The sequence below is a fragment of the Neolamprologus multifasciatus genome, chromosome 11 (assembly GCF_963576455.1).
Source record: "Neolamprologus multifasciatus chromosome 11, fNeoMul1.2, whole genome shotgun sequence".
NCBI classification, from domain to species: Eukaryota; Metazoa; Chordata; class Actinopteri; order Cichliformes; family Cichlidae; genus Neolamprologus; species Neolamprologus multifasciatus.
In genome coordinates this window covers 2495252-2516647 of record NC_140449.1, presented here as the reverse complement: position 1 = coordinate 2516647, position 21396 = coordinate 2495252, and the positions used below count along the sequence as shown (strand labels likewise).

The following is a 21396-nucleotide window of genomic DNA, read 5'->3' as shown; positions in this document are numbered from 1 at the left end:
AACATTTGACATTTTTATACTACTGCTACAGACCCAAGACATTAGTTTGTTGTACTACATAATGTAGCGTTTAATCAGTCTGCATATTTTATCTGCAGACTATAATAACTTTTGCACTATTTTAGGACCATAATAAACGTTTCAGCTAACATAATTTACTAATGCTAGAATGTAAAGAATGCAATAACAGCACCACTGCTGCATCAAGCAAAGTGCAGCATGACCCCTGAGTGTTTGCTACCCAGGGGATCAAACCCTCTGTGGGGCAGGTGTTGCCATCTTGGAGGATGGAGGTTGGTCCTAGACGATGAAAACACAAGATTTCCACTGATATGTTTCTTGAGTGAGATTAAGGACGAGCCTCATTTTTCCAGTAAGGACTATGCTCCCCTATATTTTTATGCTGCCTCCACCAAAAGCTGTTGTTCTCCGAGCCTTCCTCACACTTTGACCCTATGATCAAACTGCCATAGGACAATCTGGACTCAGACAGATGTTCATATCCCAGAACACGTTACTGACACCAGCACAGACAAATCAAGCTCACGAGTATTAGAATTGCTCATTTGGAAAATCATCGGCTGCAGGATTAGTGAAGCTGAAGCAAGCGCTGAGATCGCAGCTGTAACAGTGTATCCTGATGCATAGAAAGTGTGATTAATAAAATAAACATTTAAATACATAAGATGTACAAATTGTTATACTCCAGTTTGAGGGTTTTCCTGCTTTCTTCTTCTCATAGAGTCAATTTTATAATCTTTTCTCTTTCTCAGCTTTGCAAGCACCTGTTATATATTACGTCATCAATCTTGGATTCATGGTTACAAAAAGCTGGGACCCAGTTTGTTATGTTAACCCAGGGTTTTCCCTGCATGTTTGCATGAAAGGGCTGGTGTGACAACATCTGACCAATCTAAGATCATCTCACAGTTCATAACACTTTTCTTTCACAGAAAATGATTCCTCTGAGTGTCACCTGTAAAGAAAATAAAAGAAATATACGAGTAAAACACCACAGGATTATAAAAAGGACAAGAGATGAATCGTTCATCTGGTGATTTAGCACACAGAGCAGCAAAATAAACACTTTAATACCAGTTAATTATCTCGTCACTGAGCTGCTGTTTACTTTTAAGGTGATGGAAAGCTAAACTGTCCCACAGGCTGATAAAGGAAACGTGGAAATCACTTTAATGTCAACAGATCAAAGTGAAAATAATGTGACTGACTGAACTGATGCTCTGTGTTGTAGTAGCTGCTTTTTCACCACAGTAAAAAAGACAAGACAGCAACTCGGAAGTGAAACTCATGAGACCATGTTCAGTCGTTTGTTCGATATGATTTATTTATTTATTTTGAGCACATTTTGTCCACACTCCACAACAGTTGGTGGCAGTAACGCACCATCCTGCTGTTCGCCAGCCGCTAATAAACGTCAACGAGACGGGAGCGAGCGGTGGCTACAGCTAGCTGTCAGGACCAATATCGCGCGTGTCCGAGAGGAATCATGTTTGAAAACTTCAGAGAAAAGCTTCACATCGTCCAGCAGGATTTCACAACGGGGTTGGTCCGCTGTTTTCTGCACTAGTGAACTTTGGGTAACGTTAGCTGAGGTCATGTATTAGGTCTCGCCAGCGTGTAGCATAGCAGGTAACGATAGCTAATGAAAAACAATGCAGTGAGAGAGAGCAGCGGTTACCCGACCAACGTACGATTCTGCTTTTGTGCTGCTTCATGGACTCCTGAATGCGTCAGCATACCCAGGACTAATTTCGATTTGTTAGCGTGCCAATTGGTGCGATCCCAGCTGTTTACGTTATTGCTGTCAGCTGATAGTCATGTGACGACCCGCTCCACCAAACAAACTTTTGGAGTGCAGCTGTTTTGTGTGTTTGAGGGAGAGAGTGTGTAATCGGGCTCGATTATAAGAAGCAGGTTCAGCTAATAACGCGTTAGTTATCTCTGAGATGAGGAAAACTCTTTGTGTTCATCAAATAGAGCTAACGTTAACTCTGAGTCTGTTATCAAGTAACGGACTCAGAGTTAACGTTAACTCTGAGTCCGTTACCAAGGTAACAAACGTTAGTTACGTTAGTTTGTTACTTTGTGTTCTTGACTTAAACGCCTTTTTGTAACAGTGTGATCATGGAGATGGTGTCAATATTTGAGTGAATATGAGGCTGAAATAACTTAGAGTCTCACACTAAACTGAAAATAATGCAGCCTGCAGACAGTGTGTGTTCTGACTGCAGCTCATGTTAACTTTAATGGATGAATATTAAACATTTTGAAATGTTCAGAAAGTTAGAGACTGAGCCTCGACATATTTTGCACTAAAAATCACCTAAATCAGTCTCAGTGGGTTGACCCAAAAATCTGATCCGCTCTAAGAGGATCTCAGCTAAGCTGACTTTTTCCTTTCCTTGTCTCCCCACAGCTTCAAGACACTTGGAGACAAATCAAGAAATACCAAAATGAAGAGGAGACCCAGGTGAGAGCTGGGTCTAAAAAAACGTTAAAAAAATAAAATAAAATAAATAAATATATATATATATATATATATATATATATATATATATATATATATATATATATATATAACGTATAATGTGTAATGCTGATAACGCGTGATCTGAGGTGCCGCAAAGTTAAGCAGCATGATTCATCATTTAGTGAGTTAATTAGTTTGACGTTTTCCATTAAACGGTTCTCAAACTGACTGAAATTAATATCTGAGTGTTTCTTAGTTTTAGTCTAGCGGGTTAGTCTTATGTTTTTTTTCCTTATTTAGTCAATTAAGAAATTAGTCACCAGGAACATCCATAGTTTGAATCTCAGTGACCTAAAGGTCAGAGGTCAAGTTTTCTGAAAATCTTGTGAATGTGATACTGAGAATTGATAGCATACATGGATTTACTAAAAATCTTGGAGGAGATCAAATCTCAGTGACCTCGACCTCAAAGTAAAGGCCAGAAAACAACTTCCCTGAAATCTTGAGGTTGATCCACAGGTGTGTCTGCTGGGAGGCTGAGAGGCAGTCATGGCAGGTGCCAGTGTTTTTATATCACTAAATTCTTCAAAAAAACAAAACAAATAAAACTGTTCAAAACTACTGGCCCTGTGTGAGAAAGTATTTGCTGCCTCTTGTTAAATCATTAAGTAACGGTGACCAGCCACGTTCATGTGGAAGAGTTTCACCAAGCCAACCAGCAGGTCTGATTCAGAAACCTGTTTTGCTGTCAGGTAACAGCACTAACCACTTCATCACTGTGCTGCTTATCCTGTGCCTGAAAAAGGCTTAAGATTCAGGAAACTCAACTTAGTATCTGGATATAATGCAATAAATGCAGTGTTGTTTCATTGGAGTATAAGGATTAGCAGCTAGCCATAATAAGCTGACCATGTAAGTGAGCAGCTTCATTTGTGACAGACAAACATTGTGTGATCTGTCTGTCTGTTGTCCAGGTTTGAAGAGCATGTTCCTCATTTCAGTGCTGGCCTGGAAGTCCTGAACAGGTGTCCTCACACACACACACACACACACACACACACACTGAGTGTATTAGGAAGTTTGATATAAAAGTTGTGTTTATGCTATTAAAATGATTATTTGTAGGTATGAGGAGAGTTGGTTTCTGCTGCATAAAAGAACGAAGGACTGTGCTCAGGCTGCAGAGGTACGAGGTATTTCTGTTTTTGCCTTGTTAGAAATCTACTGTTTCACAGCATCGTTCGTTTACCTAAATGTAAGAGGTAGAAAAACTAAAAAACCTCTTTTAAAATTATTATTGTGTAAGTAAAACAGTAGGACTGAATGAGGGTATGATATCTCTTTTCTTTTTTCCACTGTTTGTCTGGAGTTGCTTGAATATCAGTTGTATAGAGTTTGCGACTGTGACATTAATGCAAAGCTAGGTCATTTTAATATTCATTAGTGACTGAAGAAAAGTTATCTCTACTTTTAAGAGTTATGTCTCTTAAAAGTAGAGATAGTGTCCGTCTCCTGAATCCAAACTGAATCCAAACAGGAGAAATATGCTCTCTCTTTCTAGTCCCTGTCAGTACTCTTGCTGCAGCATTTTGGATTAGCTGAAGGCTTTTCAGTGAGTTTTTTGGACATCCTGATAATAATGAATTACAGTCGTCCAGCCTGGAAGTAATAAATGCATGAACTAGTTTTTCAGCGTCACTCTGAGACAGGATATTTCTAACTTTAGAGATGTTGCGCAAATGGAAGAAAGCAGTCTTACATATTTGTTTAATATGTGCGTTGAAGGACATATCTTGGTCAAAAATGACTCCAAGGTTCCTCACAGTGTTACTGGAGGCCAAGGTAATGCCATCCAGAGTAAGAATCTGGTTAGATACCATATTTCTAAGCTTTTCAGGGCCGAGTACAATGACCTCAGTTTGATCTGAATTAAGAAGCAGAAAGTTAGCGGCCATCCAAGTCTTTATGTCTTTAAGACATTCCTGGTGTGGTGTGTGTTAGGTGATCTGCAGATGATCTGTTAGGTACGTGAGACTGGAGCTCTGCTTCCTGGTCCCAACTCTGGATGGTCACTTTTTGGGGCATTTAATAAATGTGGCCAGATTTCTAGAAATGAGAGCTGTGCCATCCAAAGTGGGATGGATACTGTCTCTCCTAACAAGACCAGGTTTCCTACACAAAGTTGCTTCCTCCTCATCGTCACCCACCCAGCAGTCTTAGCTAATTATAGGCCAATCTCCAACCTTCCTTTCATATCAAAAATCCTTGAAAGAGTAGTTGTCAAACAGCTAACAGATCATCTGCAGAGGAATGGTTTATTTGAAGAGTTTCAGTCAGGTTTCAGAGCTCATCACAGCACAGAAACAGCTTTAGTGAAGGTTACAAATGATCTTCTTATGGCCTCTGACAGTGGACTCATCTCTGTGCTTGTCCTTCTTGACCTTAGTGCAGCATTCGATACTGTTGACCATAATATTCCTATTAGAGCGATTAGAACATGCTGTAGGTATTACAGGTACTTGCACTGCAGTGGTTTGTATCATATCTATCTAATAGACTCCAATTTGTGCATGTAAATGGAGAGTCCTCTTCACACACTGAGGTTAATTATGGAGTTCCACAGGGTTCAGTGCTAGGACCAATTCTGTTTACATTATACATGCTTCCCCTAGGCAGCATCATTAGAAGACATAGCATACATTTTCACTTCTATGCAGATGACACCCAGCTCTATCTGTCCATGAAGCCAGATGATACACATGAATTAAACTGCAGGAATGTCTTAGAGATGTAGAGACCTGCATGTTTGCTTCTAAATTCACATGTGCTTGAGGTTACTTGGCCCTAAAAATCTGAGAAACATGTCCAACCAAATATGGACACCAGACGGCTTTTCTTTGGTCTCTAGTCTGTTGAAATTTCCAACTGTGAACTCTTAAAACCAGGCTTCTGTTCTTCTTATCATTTTCATCTTTTATTACATTCTCATTCATCATATTAATCAGACTTATAGTTTTAGCTCTTTATTGTTATTGTACAGTAACACTGGTGAAAGTCGAAACTAGTTCATGCATTTATTACTTCCAGGCTGGACGACTGTAATTCATTATTATCAGGAAGTCCTAAAAACTCCCTGAAAAGCCTTCAGTTAATCCAAAATGCTGCAGCAAGAGTCCTGACAGGGACTAGAAAGAGAGAGCAGATTTCTCCTGTTTTGGCTTCCTGTTAAATCCAGAATCAGTTCCTGGCTCTTTAAAAGTAGAACGGCATAAATAAATGTTTATGTATTTGTGTTTCTTTATAATTTTTTTAAGCTCAGCACTTCACAGATACAGTGATTTCTAGCAATTCATAGATTACAACTAAGGAAGTGGCTGCAGGACAACACAGAGTGACTTCAACCTAAAAAACAACAACTCTGAATCAGCTCTGTTTATATTCAGTTAGTCCAACAGTTCGATAGCCTGTGGTTTTGTGCCGGCGGCGATCACAGATGACCTAACAGTTCCTGCTGCCTCTGATCTGCTCACGGTCACACCTCTGTTTGTTTCAGGCACTGGATGGTGACATAGTGATGCTCTCAGCACACTGGGAGAGAAAAAGGACATCACTAACACAACTGCATGAACAACTGCAAAGCTTGCCGGCCTTTATCAGCGATCTTGATGCCATCACTGCTAACATAGGTTCGTGTTCATTTCTGTGGTCAGATGACGATATGATGTCAGCCACCTCAGCGTTTAGAGCTTCTACTTTAAGGATTGAACACAAAACCTCAAGTTTCCATGTTGAGTAATGCTTTACACTGAGGTCTGACAGCTATGCTACAAAGCTTAGTTAAGTGTTGATACAACATAATAAGATAAACCTTTATTAGTCCACGTGTGGGAAAGTTGTTACATTGTTAACCTGGCTTAAGCAATGAGAGAAACTTAGTAAAGGGATGATAACAATATGTTAAATGTAGTCTTATTAACAGAGATTAAAAAGCACCTTAGTACATCAGTAACTCCAGGACATGCAGTTTATGCCTTCACATTTTCCAGCAGCTCTTCCTGCACTGCTCGTATTAAAGTGACCGAAACAATCTGGCCAACAAAGACAACAGAATTTGACTTCTTCAGTATTTACACAGATTTTTGTGGTGTTTATGTGCGATTGTTTCCAGCTCATTTGGAAGGCGACTTTGAGGAAATGGAGAGCAGACTGGTTTACCTGGAGGCGCTGTGTTTACAGTGTGAGCAGCAGACAGCCAAACAGCAACATATCAACCAATCAGAAAACTACAAGAAAAAAAAAAGGTACGACAGTTTATTTTTCCTTCTTAATGAAAAACTTTTATATTAAAATCAAACTGATTTAAAAAGTGATAAAATGATCTTTATGTAATAAACATCAAAAACAGACCATTTATATAGAAATAGGCAGGCATCAGTGAAATGTATTGTCTTAGATTCATGGTTGTCAGTTTTGAGTGTCTTTATGACTCCTGTCAGTTTGATTAAACTAATTACATTAAAAAAAAATAAGCAGAAGTGTCACCACATTATTTCAACTGTCAGAGAAATAAATGACCTTATGGCAAATGTTTGGGTGATTAATGAAAATCTTCCTTTCTGTAAATAGGAGGGAGTTGGAATTACTCGAAGGTGAGTTTCTGTGTGTTTTCTTACATGGGCTGTATCCCAATTCAGGGTCTGCAGCCTTAAAGTACGCAGCCTTAACGGTCCCCGAGGGCCGCGTACTCAAAGACCGCTAAGGCCAGAAGTGCGAGGCTTGTGAAATGGGACGGTCTAGCCTCTGTTGCACTGCCGAGGTTGCCTAGCAACCATGATACTAACAGCTGGAAACGTTTCATACAGCTTTGTTTGACAGAAATGAAGGAGAAAATCTTTTGTTCATTTGTTTCTACATGAGCTTTGATCATTCTCTGATTAAGCTCAGCTATTGAACGGCGTCTATTTTAAAGTAAAGGCTTTAAAACCAAGTTAGTACAAACGTCACTAATGTCACATGACTTTGCCGACATGTGGCCAACAGTAATGTTTTAATGTTCTTCGTTATTAAACATTTGCACATAAATAAGTGACATAATATTCAGTACTTACTTAAAGTTTACTCTTCGGCCGCCCCTCATCTGCCGTTTTTTTCGGCAAAATTATCCACACCCACCGCTGCGCTATGCATTCTGGGATATGTTGGGTCATGAAGTCTACACCGCCACATCCTTAAAATTCAGGGAAATGAAGGACGCATTTGAGGGCCGCATTTCGAGCAGCCTTTGAATTGGGACAGCCTTCGTCGCGTCGTGGTGACGTAATGGGCCTTAAAATGCGGCCTTTATGGCTGCAGACCCTGAATTGGGACACAGCCATGTTCTTCTCAACAATGGTAAACCTGGTAAAATACCAGCAGATGTTGTTTAAGCTGCGTTTCTTCCTGTTTTGTAGAGGAGTTGGGTTCTGAGCATGCTCAGAAAGTAGCAGAGCTGGAGCTGGTCATGCAGCAGAAACTGAGAGAGCGACAGAAAGTCTATGAAGAAGCCTTTAACCAAGATGTGGAAAAATACCTGTCCACTGGATACCTGCAGAACAGAGGTGAGTCAAATGAAAGATTGTTAACACTACTTTGTCAAACTATATGAAAATGTATAAATAATGAAATAACAAATAGCCTTTAACACCCAAACAAAGACTTAATTTAAATTTTTTTAATAAGTTTAATTTTTCGCTGTAGAAAGAAGTTTTTTCCCACGCAGAACAGCGGACACTAATGTTTGTGTCACTTTTACAGAATGAAACTTAAAGTAATGTGATTACTTCCACGATTTAAACGCTGCATGGTCGTACTCTCTCCATCACTCCATGTTATCCATTGTTGATCTGCACACGTCAGTTACCGTGGACGCCACACGCTCGGACGTCACTGTCATGAGACACTCTCACAAATAAAATCACGGTTTAGTAACGCAGCAACACAGCGTGCTTACAGGAAAGTAACAGTAATCTAATTACTTTTTTTTGCAATAGTAATCCCTTACTTTACTCGTTACTTGAAAAAAGTAATCGAATTACACTAACGCGTGTAGCGTGTAGTGTCCAACATAACAGCCCCAGGTCAGTGCCTCGGACTTACTTACATTTTTATTGGTCAGCAAAAAATGTTTATATTTGTATTTTGAATTATTAACGCTGTTGTATTAATACTTATTTTATTCTAAATGATAAAGAATAAAGAATGTAGCACGGTGGTTAGCACGGTGGTTAGCACGGTTGCCGCACAGCAAGAAGGTCCTGAGTTCAATTCCACCATCAGGCCGAGTTTGCATGCTCTCCCTGTTTGCGTGGGTTCACCCCGTGTACTCCGGCTTCCTCCCACAGTCCAAACACATGCTGTTAGTGGGGACAGGTTCATTGGAAACACTAAATTGCCCATAGGTGTGAATGTAAGTGCGACTGGTTATCTCCTGTCTGTGTGTTAGACCTGCGACAGACTGGCGACCTGTGCAGGGTGTACCCTCCCTCTTGCCCTAAGACAGATGGGATAGGCTCCAGCGCCCCCCACGACCCTGGAAAGGATAAGCGGAAGCGAATGGATGGATGGATGATAAAGAACGTTACGAAAACCATGAAATATGGTCTAGTACACCCTACGCCCCCCCTTGCTTCCAGTGTCACTTAAGAAACTTGAGGTATCACTAACTAGAAAGTGAGCTGCCTGATTTAAACATGCTATCAGGCTAAGATGGGATAAACCTTCATCAGTCCCACACGTGGGAAATTTGTGTCACAGCAGAAAGTGGACTGTGCAAAGTTACAGCAGCAAAAAATGAAGAAAAACACTGGAATAGGATAAGTTAAAAGAATAACATACTATATGACTATTAACAGTTCATCTGCTGTGTGTGTGTGTGTGTGTGTGTGTGTGTGTGTGTGTGTGTGTGTGTGTGTGTGAAATATACACCCTGTTGATTGAAATGATGCACTGTTTGCCACATGTAGTCTGCATCGGTAACTGTAGAGTTCGTATATTAAGTTTAGTAAATTGCATAATTGTCCGTTTACTTTTGCAGAGCCAGCAGGTGCTGATGTTTGCTCTCTGGATCAGGTGACACTAACTAACACAGACCAAGAGGCTTTGGATGACTTCCTCAACTCCAGTGGAGATGAACTCACTACTGAGTCATCATTGACATCAGGTAATCTCAACTCAAGACATGTTGTCATAGAGTACAAAGCAGAATTATTTATCCTGACAAAACAAAATCAGCTAAACTTATACAAACATGTCAAAACATCAGCATTTGTTTAATGTTCCAATAAAATATTTCACACTTGTGGTCAGACGTGTACATGTAGTGATCATGGACATGGCTGTCATGGTCATTTTGGACTTTTCATGATTTCTTTGAACGGTTCTTTTCCAGTGGTCCATACAGGGTCAATCCGTCAGTGCATAAGAACAACCCAGACATACATCTAAATGGTTTTATAATGACTAAAAGAAGCATCTGGAATGACCTGAAGCATTTAGAAAATGCATGAAAGCTGTCTGTGATAGTAAACTAAAATTTAAATGAATGTTACCAACTCTGTCAGAAGAGTGGTCAAATATCCTGCTAAAATCATGCCAGAAGCTTGTTAATAGCAACATTGAGTAAAACTTGCTAAAGGACATTTAACCAAGTATTAGTGCAGCTGTATGGATGTTTACTAATGTGTCTAAATGTGATCCTCTGAGGTTTACAAAACCTGCAAAATAATTAAAAACTTTTCATTCTTTCAAGTAATTTAAGATGTACAATCATTCCACCCTGAAGCAGAAAACAATCTAAGAGCTCTTTTTGATGTTGACCCCTGCCCAGCGACTTTGTCGCTATATTTAGCGGATTTTCAGACCCCTTTGCGTCTTTTTTTCTAAAAAGTGACTAGCAACAAATCTGGCGACTTTTGCTGGTGTTAATAGGAAGACTTATGACGACTTTTTGAGATGAGAGCACGTATCGCTCTTACTCTCAACAAGCTCCGGGTGCTGCCGTGGCCACCTGACCCGTGGTCCCCACGCAGCAGTCACCTCCAGCTGCTGTCAGAGCAGGAGGTGCCGACCCCTACGCATCCAAACTGCAAATGAATCGCACATGACGAAGCCGCTGCACCCACCCTGACTGTAACGCAGTCACTTCTTCTTTTACTTTTTGTGGATCACAAAGTTTAAAACTACTTAAAAACGCACACTTTTTATGAACTCACAACTCGCCTCTACAGAGGAGCTATAAATGATGGAAGCATTAAATATTACGGTCAGATGAGGACTGAAAATCAAGCTTGTCGGGTACTCTGTGAAATAAGGCTCGTCTTCTCTAATAGGTCCAGACCTTACACGTTGCTCTTCTGAATCTTCGAACCAAACCTCTCCCCCAAACGACCAGCTGTCCAACAAGGATGTATTCTGGCAGCCAGAAGAGGAACTGGCCAGTCAGGCGAGCGACGAGCCTCTGGTGCAGTCAGACGAAGAGGATATTCATCCAGATATGGCTCTGGTTGGTCTCCATGATGTTGGTGCACTCAGAGGCTCTGACGACAGTGACAGTTCAGCAGACATGCGCACTGGCACCTACGCGCTTGGAAAGGCCTGAATGTTGGACCTGTTGCTGCTGCATTGATTTAGCAGAGCTTAGAGCTTTTTCTGGTTCTCAAAGATCTTCCAAATGTTAGCTCCAATGCTTTTTTTAAAGATATATTTTCTTTGTTTTTTCCAAATGTAAAGCTTTTGAAACAATGAATTGATTCTACTAACCACATGTAGGCAGAAATGTATTCGATTGTTGGTTTGTTTAAAAAATCAAACAAACCCAATCTGATGACCTAACTGAGCCTTTAACATCAGGGCGCTGTATGCAGAGTGTTTCACAATCATAAGTATTTATCACCTGTTATAAAAATATCAATCTGTCATAGCAGTGTTTCGCATGTTTATGCTGATGATGATAAATTCGTCTGACTTAGACTAATGTCTAATGGATGGTTTTCATATTGTAATGTTTTGTTTTTAATTGAATTACATTTGAGGATGATGTGGTTGCACGTTAATTTCCTCTCTTGCATGTTATTGTTTAGAATATTTGATTCCAGCAATATGTGGATGACAACCAAAATGTGCTGAAACAAGTGCACTAGCTTGGGCCGAGGGACAGACAGGGGACGGTCTACACTGGGGGACGAGCAGATCAGCACACTCGATGAACTGCTGCTGTACGAGCCGTCTGTATTTCTATGCACGTGTTCGTTCAGTTTTTTCTATCAAAGGTTCCACTGTTGCATTTTCAGTCTGCTCGTACATTCCTGTACTGCTTTTCTGTTATCTGTATTTTCTCAGCTGCAAATCAGGAAATCAGGGACAGGACGCCGTAATCTTGATCGATAAGCTTTGCTAGAAATATTCTTTCTGCAAAGAGAAACTCGAAGAAAGGAAGATTTGGAAGATTCAGAACATGAGGTTATTTGCCTTTATTGGATTGACAGTAGAGTTAGACCAGGCACCTCTAATGGGTCTATCCTTCAACACAAGAGTCACCTGCTCAACCCGGTGAATTAAAGCAGCGCTTTGATTAGACACAGTCTGAAAATCAGTTTTAAGATGAGATTGACCGTTGGTCAGCTCCTAAACATCGACAGCCAGCAAGGACAGAAATATGTCGTGTGAATCTCAGTGACCTTTCCCAAGGAGTGAGGCACGCTGCATGGCTGCCAGTATGGTGCAGCTCATTAATTCTTATTTTGAACTTTCATCCCAGATGTTTCCTGGTCTAAATCCAATAGCAACAAAACTAAGAGCTACAACGTATGTGGACCCAAGATAGACAGCAAGACGACGTGCGCACAAAGCTTTAGCTCGTCTTGTATAGAGCGGCATTAACAGGCTGAATGGTACAAATTGACATGAATCTGATCTTCAAATTCACTTCAGTGAATCAACCTTTGCAGTGATCAGAAACCTTGGATCATTTTTATTTCTTCAACATAAAAATGTTTTTCCACCCCTTTCATAGTTAGGACAAAATGATCTCAGAGCAGTGAAGGTAGAGCCAGCTGGTTCCCATCAGTTTAATATCAGTCCATGTGCACGCGCAAACAACCAGGAAAAAGCTGCTGGCTCGTCATCTTCATTAGCTCAAGCTAGCAGGACATGGATACACATCGGAAATGGAAACCAGAGCTATAAGCAACAATAACTAACTGCAACCACAAGATGGCTGTAATCTCAAGGAGTTAAGGCAAACAGGCAGGTAGCTTTATGGAGCGGTTTGAGGTGAAAGTTGATTTTGTTTTACGATTTCACTAGAAACACTGCTCTCCTCGGTGTCCTGACAGAATGCCTCGATGTAAAAACCCTCTTTTAATTTGAAGAACTTACTAATAAGGAACTGAACTTAAATAGCACTGTGAGTTTATTATTGTTTATTATTTGTATTATTAGCTTGGATCTACTGGCACTGTTGTAATCATCAGGTGGGGATGTATGTCTCATATTGTTTTTACATTCTACAAAAAGGAAAACAGCATATTATTGGATTTGTCTTCTGTGAAACTGATGCATAAATTCAATAAAAAATATCTGGAAAAAAGAACCAGTCATGTGATTTCTTCTTCACCAGCCTGTGAACTTTGAGTCGCATACAAACTCTAGTTCATGTTGCTGCTTCTTTTATTTAAGGAACATTTATAAATTGCAAGCTATAATCTCCTCTGACCTAGAGAAAACTTTATGCATCCACTGCCTTTTTATAAGCTTAGACGAATCATCCCTGTTACACCAAGCAAGCAATGCAAAGTGCTGCAGCCAGACTTTCAACACACTCTAGCAAGTGAGCTCACATTACCTCTATTTTACTTTCTTTAAATTGGCTTGTTTGTTTTAAAATTCCTACCCTTACATAGAGAGCGCAAAATCCACAAACTCCAGAATAATTTTCTTGATTTCTTGTTAAAAATTCGTCTGCCATTCTTTGCTCAGTTGCTCTCTTCCTGAGTCGGTTGCAGGTGATACATTTATGGATAATCTGATACGTAATTCATCATCCAACTCGGGGTCCACAAAGTCATAGGTTTCAGTTTCTGTTGTAACAAGAAAGCAGGTCCCTTGAGCCAGGCACTGTCACCACGGCAACAGTCTCAGAGCGTGTGCCTACGTCAGCAGTGTTAGAGCTCGTAAAAACACAGTGCCATTGTTTTGGTTCTGAAATCTGATTCGCTGCTCGTGTTAGTGAGATATACATGGAGCCGCTTCGTCTGGTTACTTGTTGACGAACACGTGAACCTTCGTGCGACGCTCACAGAAGTCGTTGGCAGGATCGTTGTCTTCAAGTCAGAGGAAGTGCAAATAGTTTCACTGGTCCTCTCTAACAATGAAACTGGGAAACATCTATGTCTGCGGTTACTGCAACAGTTTCACATCTGAACCTCAACAATACTTCCAACGAGCTATTATTGAGGTCAGGTCCAGAGAGGAGGGCATCTTTAAGAGAGACGCCATGACGGTTTGCACTTGAGTCAAAACCAACTCTGATCTGGCTTCTGAGGATGGTACACCCCAAAGGTGGGTAAAAACCAACACTGGTTGTCCACTTCAGGTGGAGGAGCCTGTTCAGCATGGTCACGATCAAATATTCTGCATGAAGGCAAACAAACTCCTCTTCATTTCAGGCCTTTTTTCAAGGGTGCGATAAAGAGAGGATTAGCATTTGACCACTTGGTCGTGACTGTTGGGCAGCCGCTGGCGAGGTCCCTTAAGGACCTTCTACAGCCCTGTTCAGTTCTCTTAGAGTAACTTTGTCTCCTCAAATATCCTCCATGCTCTTGACACTGTGCTGGGAGACACAATAACACTTATTGCTGTGCAATACTGGAGGAGTTGGACTAACTCAGGGGTGGGCAATCTCAGTCCACGAGAGCCGGTGTCCTGCAGGTTTTAGATCTCACCTTGGCTCAACACACCTGAATCACATGATTAGTTGGTTACCAGGCCTCTGGAGAACTTCAGGACCTAATTTAGCCATTAGATCAGCTGTGTTGGTTTGAGGACACATCTAAAACCTGCAGGACACCGGCCCTCGTGGACAGATTGCCCACCCCTGGACTAACTGTGCAGCCTCTGTAGGGTCTGACAGACAGATTTCCTGAAAGACCAAATTCCAGATACCGTCTGATGCAGGCCATTATGTCATCATGTCATTTTGACAGTACGTCAGCAGGTGTCAGCAAATCCCCTCTTGCATCTGCTTGGAAAGCTTCTCATTTTGGCAGAGAGTGTCATCCGACTGAAAGTGTGGAATCAATGAGCACTATCATTGGAAGCTGTAGCTGGAAAAGGACACTGGTTTTTCAGCAGGACTTGTAGAAACCAGATTGTAATTTAAAGCTGTAGCCAATTGACTGAACGTGAGCGCTCTGGACAGGAGTTCACACAGTGTGGATCTGTCATCAGTGCTGTGAAGTTGACCAAAACTGATGCTAGAAGTTTCTTCTGAGTTCTACAGTTCAGGATTCTGATGCAACCCATTTGAAGTAGCTACCCAGAATGCTCTGCAGCGTAAGTCGTGGCAGCCTGTAAGTGAAATAATTCATTTTCTAAAAATACATATATAAAACCAAAACCATATAAACTACATATAAACATATATACCATATCCACTTGTCTAGGAGGAGACAGGGAACATACAAAAGCTACAGTCATTAATGAGCTAAATGATTTGTAATCAGTGTATTACACCTTAAATACAGAATTATATGCCTTTTTATTATGTGACTTTATTATGTGAACCAGAATATGATTAGACTGTTAACCTAAATAAACATAAAAAGGTAGACTATCAAAATCCAGACAACAAACCAGTTTAAACCGGTTGTTGTTATGACTTCACTGCATGCATGAAATCATAATTTGCATCAGTGGGAACAAGAGCTGGCCACTTATTTTCACACCACACAACAAAGAAGTGCTGAGACCAGCCCTCATCCAGTCACCTCAAGCTGAACTGTGGAGCTACCAGGGCCCCGATCAATTCAATCTGAAGCCGATCAGGTTAACACTTATCAAAAAGTGGTGGACGGAGAGGCAGTGACACCAGCGACAAAACAAAAACACTTGAGAGTAAGAGTTGATTAAAGTTGATTACATTTTATTTTGTATATTAAAACAAACAAACAATTTTAAACAAAAAAAAGTTGCCTCAAGGCATTTTATACTGTAGAGTAAAGACCCTACAATATAAGAAAGAAACCCCAACAATCTGATGATCCCCTGTGAGCAAGCACTTTGGCAACAGTGGGAAGGAAAAACTCCCTTTTAACAGGAAGAAACCTGTGACAGAACCAGGCTCAGGGAGGGGCGGCCATCTGCCACGACCGGTTGGGGGGCGTTGATCTTAAGATTCTTCAACATGTGAAGAAAAGCAAAACAACCTTAAGAAAAAGTTTTTGATCCTTTTCCCTAATGAAATCCGAGCTTTCGGAGGCTTTGTTTTGACTGTTCCTTCTCTGCTAGAATCGAAATCCCTGGATTTCGAGTGAGTTCCTACCTGCTGTTTTTGCGTCATCCCAGGCTTTTCTTTGACACCCTGACTACAAGACATGTCATCTTCTGCATGCCATGCAAACCTGCGAAATGCAGGCTGATTCTTTTGGCGTGCAGCTGCTCTTTTCTGTCGGTTTATTTGGATTTTAGCTGCAGTCACACCGTTGTTAAAAGTGGAAGACAGTCTAGATCTCCCACTGCTCTGTTCGCTGTTGCTTATGATTTCACTGGAGGTAACAAAGTTTTCAATTTCATTTTCTATACTGAGGGGTGAGCACACTTCCATGCTCGAGCGGGATGACTCTGTGTAGCAATCTACTGCAGGGTCCTCAGGAAGATGTTTCATTGTAATAAAACGATGTCCCAGACCCTCAACGGGTGTGATTCTTTTCACAGGATCCACACACAGCATCCATTTGAGCAGGCTTAAAAATGCCGCTGTGTCTTCCGCTTCGGATTCTGTGTTTGGCTGCGGATGGTGTTTGCTTAAATCATCCACGCACGCAAATCTGTCTGTGATTGTTTTATTTTGTTTGATCAAAATGCCTGTAGATACTGAATACTGAACTGGTGTCTTCAGTACCCATGTGTGTTTCATTATCCCTTTCCTCATCCAGAAATATTTCTTACTGTGCTTCCCTTCCTGTAACATGCTTTTATTAGGCTGACCAAACATGTGAACAAAACGTTGCATCGTTTCATATTCATTCATGTTGAAAAACAGGTGGTAGCCCAAGTATAGAAAAGCTGCGACACAACCGAGAGCCCACATGTCTGCCGATTCAGTCACAGGTATGCCCAACATGACCTCAGGGGCCCTGTAACTAAGGGCCTGAATAACAGCACCACATGGAATTTTTGCAGGTCTTGTGGCAAAACCAAAATCAATAAGTTTAACTTTATATGGCTGTTGAGACTGATTTACAAGCATGATATTATCAGGTTTGATGTCTGCATGCATCATACCTCTGCTCTTCAGAGCGGTAAGAGCCACAAACATCTGCTTTAAAATGACCCGGATATCATAGACATCCATTGGACTCTGAGACCTTTGAGTCACGAAGTCATGCAGACTAATGTCTAGCATTTCCATTGAAATGAAGGCGCGACGTTTGTACTTGAAAATTTCGTAGTACTTGACCAAATTGCACCGATCCCTATCCAGAACACTCAGTTCTTTTACAGCAGCAGCCTCTTTCCAAGCAAACTTGTTGTATTCCCTTCTAGCTGCCTTGACTGCTACCCTTTCAAAAGTGTTTAATTGTACACACTCCACAACTCTCCCAAAAGTTCCTTCTCCGAGGAGCTTATATACCATGTATTTACACGTTTTACTTTCAATGAGGGCGTTCGTTTGTAAACCCTCATCACTGTCATAAGACGACGAAGACGAACCCGAACCCGAAACCGAAACCATTATTTCAAAAATATATCTAAAGTTTTACACCTGGGCAAAAAAATGTGACTCTGACCGCAATGTGACGCTGGCAGGTTCTGTCAGTAGGCGGGTGTATCCGGGTATTTATGCCTTTTGGATCAAAGGCAGCGTTCAGTCACTGTGATGTAACCGAGTGACGCAACAGAGCGTAACGCTTTGATCCGGAGCAGCGGTTAAGAGCTTAAGAATGCAAAGGTCTCTGGAGAGAGATATAGGTTAGAAGATAAACTGCTGGACTGGCAGTCCACACCTGGAGTGGACAGCCTGTCGGAGTGGGATCAGACACGCTGTCATTTCTGGAGAAGTCCATCCCGGACAGCGGTACGTTTTAATAAGAATCCCCCCCTGGCTCTACGTGGCTGTGTACGGGTGAACGTGCGTACGACGGTAGGAAATCCTTGATACCTTTAGGTGCACTTTGTAAACTCAGCAATGTGTACTCCAAAAGCCACCATGGTTATTTCAAAGTTGTTGATTTATATATATATTTTTTACCCTTTTTCTGTGTGAAATTTCCCTTTGTTGATATTTTTGAAATTCCTACTTTTAAATAATGTTAAACAATCGCGATACAACAGCGACATGTCCTCAGCTGCTGTGATCTTTTTTCTTTTTAAAGTTTTACATCTGCAGGACTTTGTTATCTGTCACGGTTGCGCGGGCAGACCGTGGCGATGCGGGGAAAATAGGACCCAAAACGCAGGACTGTGTGCGATGAATGCAGTTGTGTTTATTTACAGTGATGTAAACATTAAGCAATAAATCTCCGTGCGCGCCCCTGACTCCCGTGCCGTGTCTCCTTCCGTACTCCTGCCGGGAAATAACAGAGGCAGCCGTTGGTACAATTACCTTCACTGTAGCAAGCTGGAGGACGGAAGGGAAGTGTCCCGCAATAATCCGGGATGGAGGAGCTCTCAGGATGTGTCCCAATCCAGCGATCGCATGCTTCGGAGTACGAGCAGGAAGTACGAGAAGCGCGGAAGTGAGAGGCTCGTGAAATGGGACGGCCTAGCCTTCGTCGCGCTGCTCAGGTTGCCTAGCAACCATGGATCTAACCGCGAGAAACGTCACATACAGCTTTGTGTGACAGAAATGAAGGAGAAAAATGTTTTGTTGGTCGTTCATTTTTGTCATGACATCACTTTGATTAGTTGAGTATCTGAGGCTGAGACCACAGGACTGTAAAACATGATTGTTGGACTGTACTGAGCAGTCATTTAAGATTAGCTAGTAAATAACAATCAGCTGATGTTGTTCATGAGACTAAAGTCATCTCACTGTGTAATGTAAATATAATATGGCCAATATCAAAGTTATTTACCATATTAATCGTTATTAGTTATTACAGCAGTGAGCTTGAACTCTGAGCTTTAGTAAAGATTCAAGTTGCAGTTATTTATATGTCCTATCACCTTAAATCTTCACTCAAAGACACTCAAGTATCTTTATTAGAAGTGACTCATTGCACTTGTGTTTTGCTCACGTACAGGACATCTTTATAACATAAAATCAGACCGAACTGAGTTTCTTTTTCCCCCCCTGCTGATTTCTGACATGGTGACGTGTTAGCTTGTATAGAAACATTTAGCTAATAGCCATGGGATAAGCTTGCAAAATGGCCAAAAAAGAGGCAAGAAGAAAGGAAGGACTGATAATGGACTTGGAGCCAGATAAAACCTTTGCAAGCTTATGCAAACCTCTCCCTCAGACCCCTCTTAACAGCCCCAACCCAAAGAAGAGCCGCATCGAAGCGCATGAGGTGAGAGAGGAAGCTGTATCCAATGCCGACATCTTGAAAGCTATTAATGGGCTGAATGACAGATTCTCCAAATTCGAACAAATGGTGAACAAAAACACAGCGGAGATTATTGCCGTGCGGGATCACGTGAAAGGTCTCGAAATACAGAGCAAAGAGACAGAGGTTACTGTGAAGAAGCTGAAAGATCGCATTGCTGCACTTCAAGAGAAACAAGAGGAGACGGAGAGATATAGTCGGCGGTGGAACCTGCGTTTGCTGAATCTCCCAGAGCAAAGTAACGAAGACATAAGAAAAGAGGTGATGGATATAATCGCCCCGATCATCCCAGAGGAAAAAAACAAATTCGAGTTCATGATAGATACTGTTCACAGAGTTGGTCGAACAAGAGATGAAAACCGCTCACGCCCCATCATCATACAGTTCACCATGCGCACCTACCGACACAAAGTGTGGAGAGCTTCCCTCAACTCTGCTGTGATGAAGAAGAAGAATCTCAGGTTGGCTGAAGATCTCACCTACATGGAGAGACAGTGCAGAAATAAACTGTGGCCAACTGTCAAACAAGCCCGTGACGAGGGAAAGAAGAGCAAATGGATTGGTCCTGTGGCCATCATTGACACACTGCATAAACAAGAGGTTATTAAAAGATCAGCAAGATGACTGAAATACTTTAAGTTCACTCTGTAAGTTACCTAACATTAACAGGTATTTCAACTACCTCAGGCTCCCAATGTTACTGTTCAATATTTAATAATTCTGAGGCACTTGTATATTGTTTTTTGTTTTGTTTTTGCTTGAAATACCTCAGGTTCATTAGGTAATATGTTTACAACCAATAATATCCTCTTTAAATTTTCTATAAAACTTTCATACCTCCAAGTTAGTTGTACCAATATTTGGCAAACATTATTATGGTTATGTTTGGACTTGCTTATGTTTTACAGTGTGAGTAGTTAAACATCCTACTATTATTGGTGTATAAATGTTAATTTGCTTAAGCATTTGGGTCACTTCAATGGGGAAAAGAAAAATAAACAGAGTCTGAAGACTTCTACTCAACATTTAGTGTTCCTGTTTGAGAGTATCTTCTTTAGGTGTTTATACCTTAGCACCTTATAAGTTTCTAGTTAATTTAACAGACATCCAGTTCACTTTATTCATTCCCTTCTTCTCTTATGACAGACTTACATTTCAGTTCCTTAAAAATACTATCCCTTAATGCTCAAGGTATTCGTGACAGTACCAAAAGAAAGTCAATTTTCATTTTCTGTAGACGGAAAAATGCTGATTTGATTTTTCTACAAGAAACTCATTCGAGTGATAATGATGTAAAATTCTGGAAAGCACAGTGGGGTGATCAGTGTTATTTTTGCCACGCCTCTCAACGTTCGGCAGGCGTAGCCGTTCTCCTTAACAACTTTAAAGGTAATATTATTGAATCATTGTCTTCAGATGAAGGCAGATGGATTATTCTGGTTTTCAAATTGGACAACACCTTCTTTATAGTCTGTAATTTATACAGTCATAACAACACAACTCAGGCCAAATCTATGTGCATACAATTATCTGAGAAACTTGATTTTTTTAAATCAAAATATAAGGGAGCCCACATGATTCTTGGAGGAGATTATAATGATGCTCCAGACGATCTTATAGATAGAGTACCAATAAGAACATCTCAACACTCAAAATTTAAAAGCACTGCATTTTTCTGTGAACAACTTGCAGTTATAGATGTATGGAGATTCTTCAACTCTGATACAAAAGAGTTTACCTGGAGCAATGCGAATAGATCTCTACAATCCAGAATTGATTTGTGGTTAATATCTTCTTCATGTTTACATTTTGTTTCAGAATCTTCTCGTGATTTTGCTCCATTAACTGATCACAAATTGATCACAATTCACTTAGTTGGCAATAAACAAAGTCAAAGTAAACTACGTGGTTTTTGGAAGCTAAATAATAATTTATTGAATGATGATACATTTTGTAGTATAGTGGAAAAAACGGCAGAACAGATATTCGGGGATACCAATATGAATCACACACTAAAATGGGAATTTTTCAAATTCAAGGTAAGAGAAGCAGCAATAAGGCGAACCAAAGAAATTTAAAAAAGAAATGACACTAAAGAAA

General features: G+C 40.8%; 2 protein-coding genes across 5 annotated transcripts; one reads left to right on the top strand and one right to left on the bottom strand.

Moving 5' to 3' along the window:
- The first annotated feature begins 108 nt into the window (after positions 1 to 108).
- Positions 109 to 13118, top strand: LOC146507574 (dysbindin-A-like). 4 transcript variants are annotated; one of them, XM_085176742.1, is made up of 10 exons: positions 109 to 1563; positions 2438 to 2491; positions 3466 to 3516; positions 3617 to 3677; positions 6045 to 6177; positions 6660 to 6792; positions 7118 to 7140; positions 7942 to 8088; positions 9564 to 9689; positions 10858 to 13118. In XM_085176742.1, the coding sequence occupies exons 1-10, from the start codon at positions 1508 to 1510 to the stop codon at positions 11124 to 11126; spliced, it is 1053 nt and encodes a 350-aa protein (XP_085032868.1). In that variant the 5' UTR covers positions 109 to 1507; the 3' UTR covers positions 11127 to 13118. The 4 variants fall into 4 exon arrangements, with proteins under 4 accessions (XP_085032868.1, XP_085032869.1, XP_085032870.1 ...); XM_085176744.1 differs by lacking the exon at positions 109 to 1563 and adding an exon at positions 1629 to 1650; XM_085176745.1 differs by lacking the exon at positions 109 to 1563 and adding an exon at positions 2101 to 2233.
- Positions 11555 to 18484, bottom strand: LOC146507573 (homeodomain-interacting protein kinase 2-like). The gene has a single exon (XM_085176719.1). It carries the CDS (start codon positions 17478 to 17480, stop codon positions 15915 to 15917), a length of 1566 nt encoding a protein of 521 aa, XP_085032845.1. The 5' UTR covers positions 17481 to 18484; the 3' UTR covers positions 11555 to 15914.
- Between the last annotated feature and the right edge of the window lie 2912 nt (positions 18485 to 21396).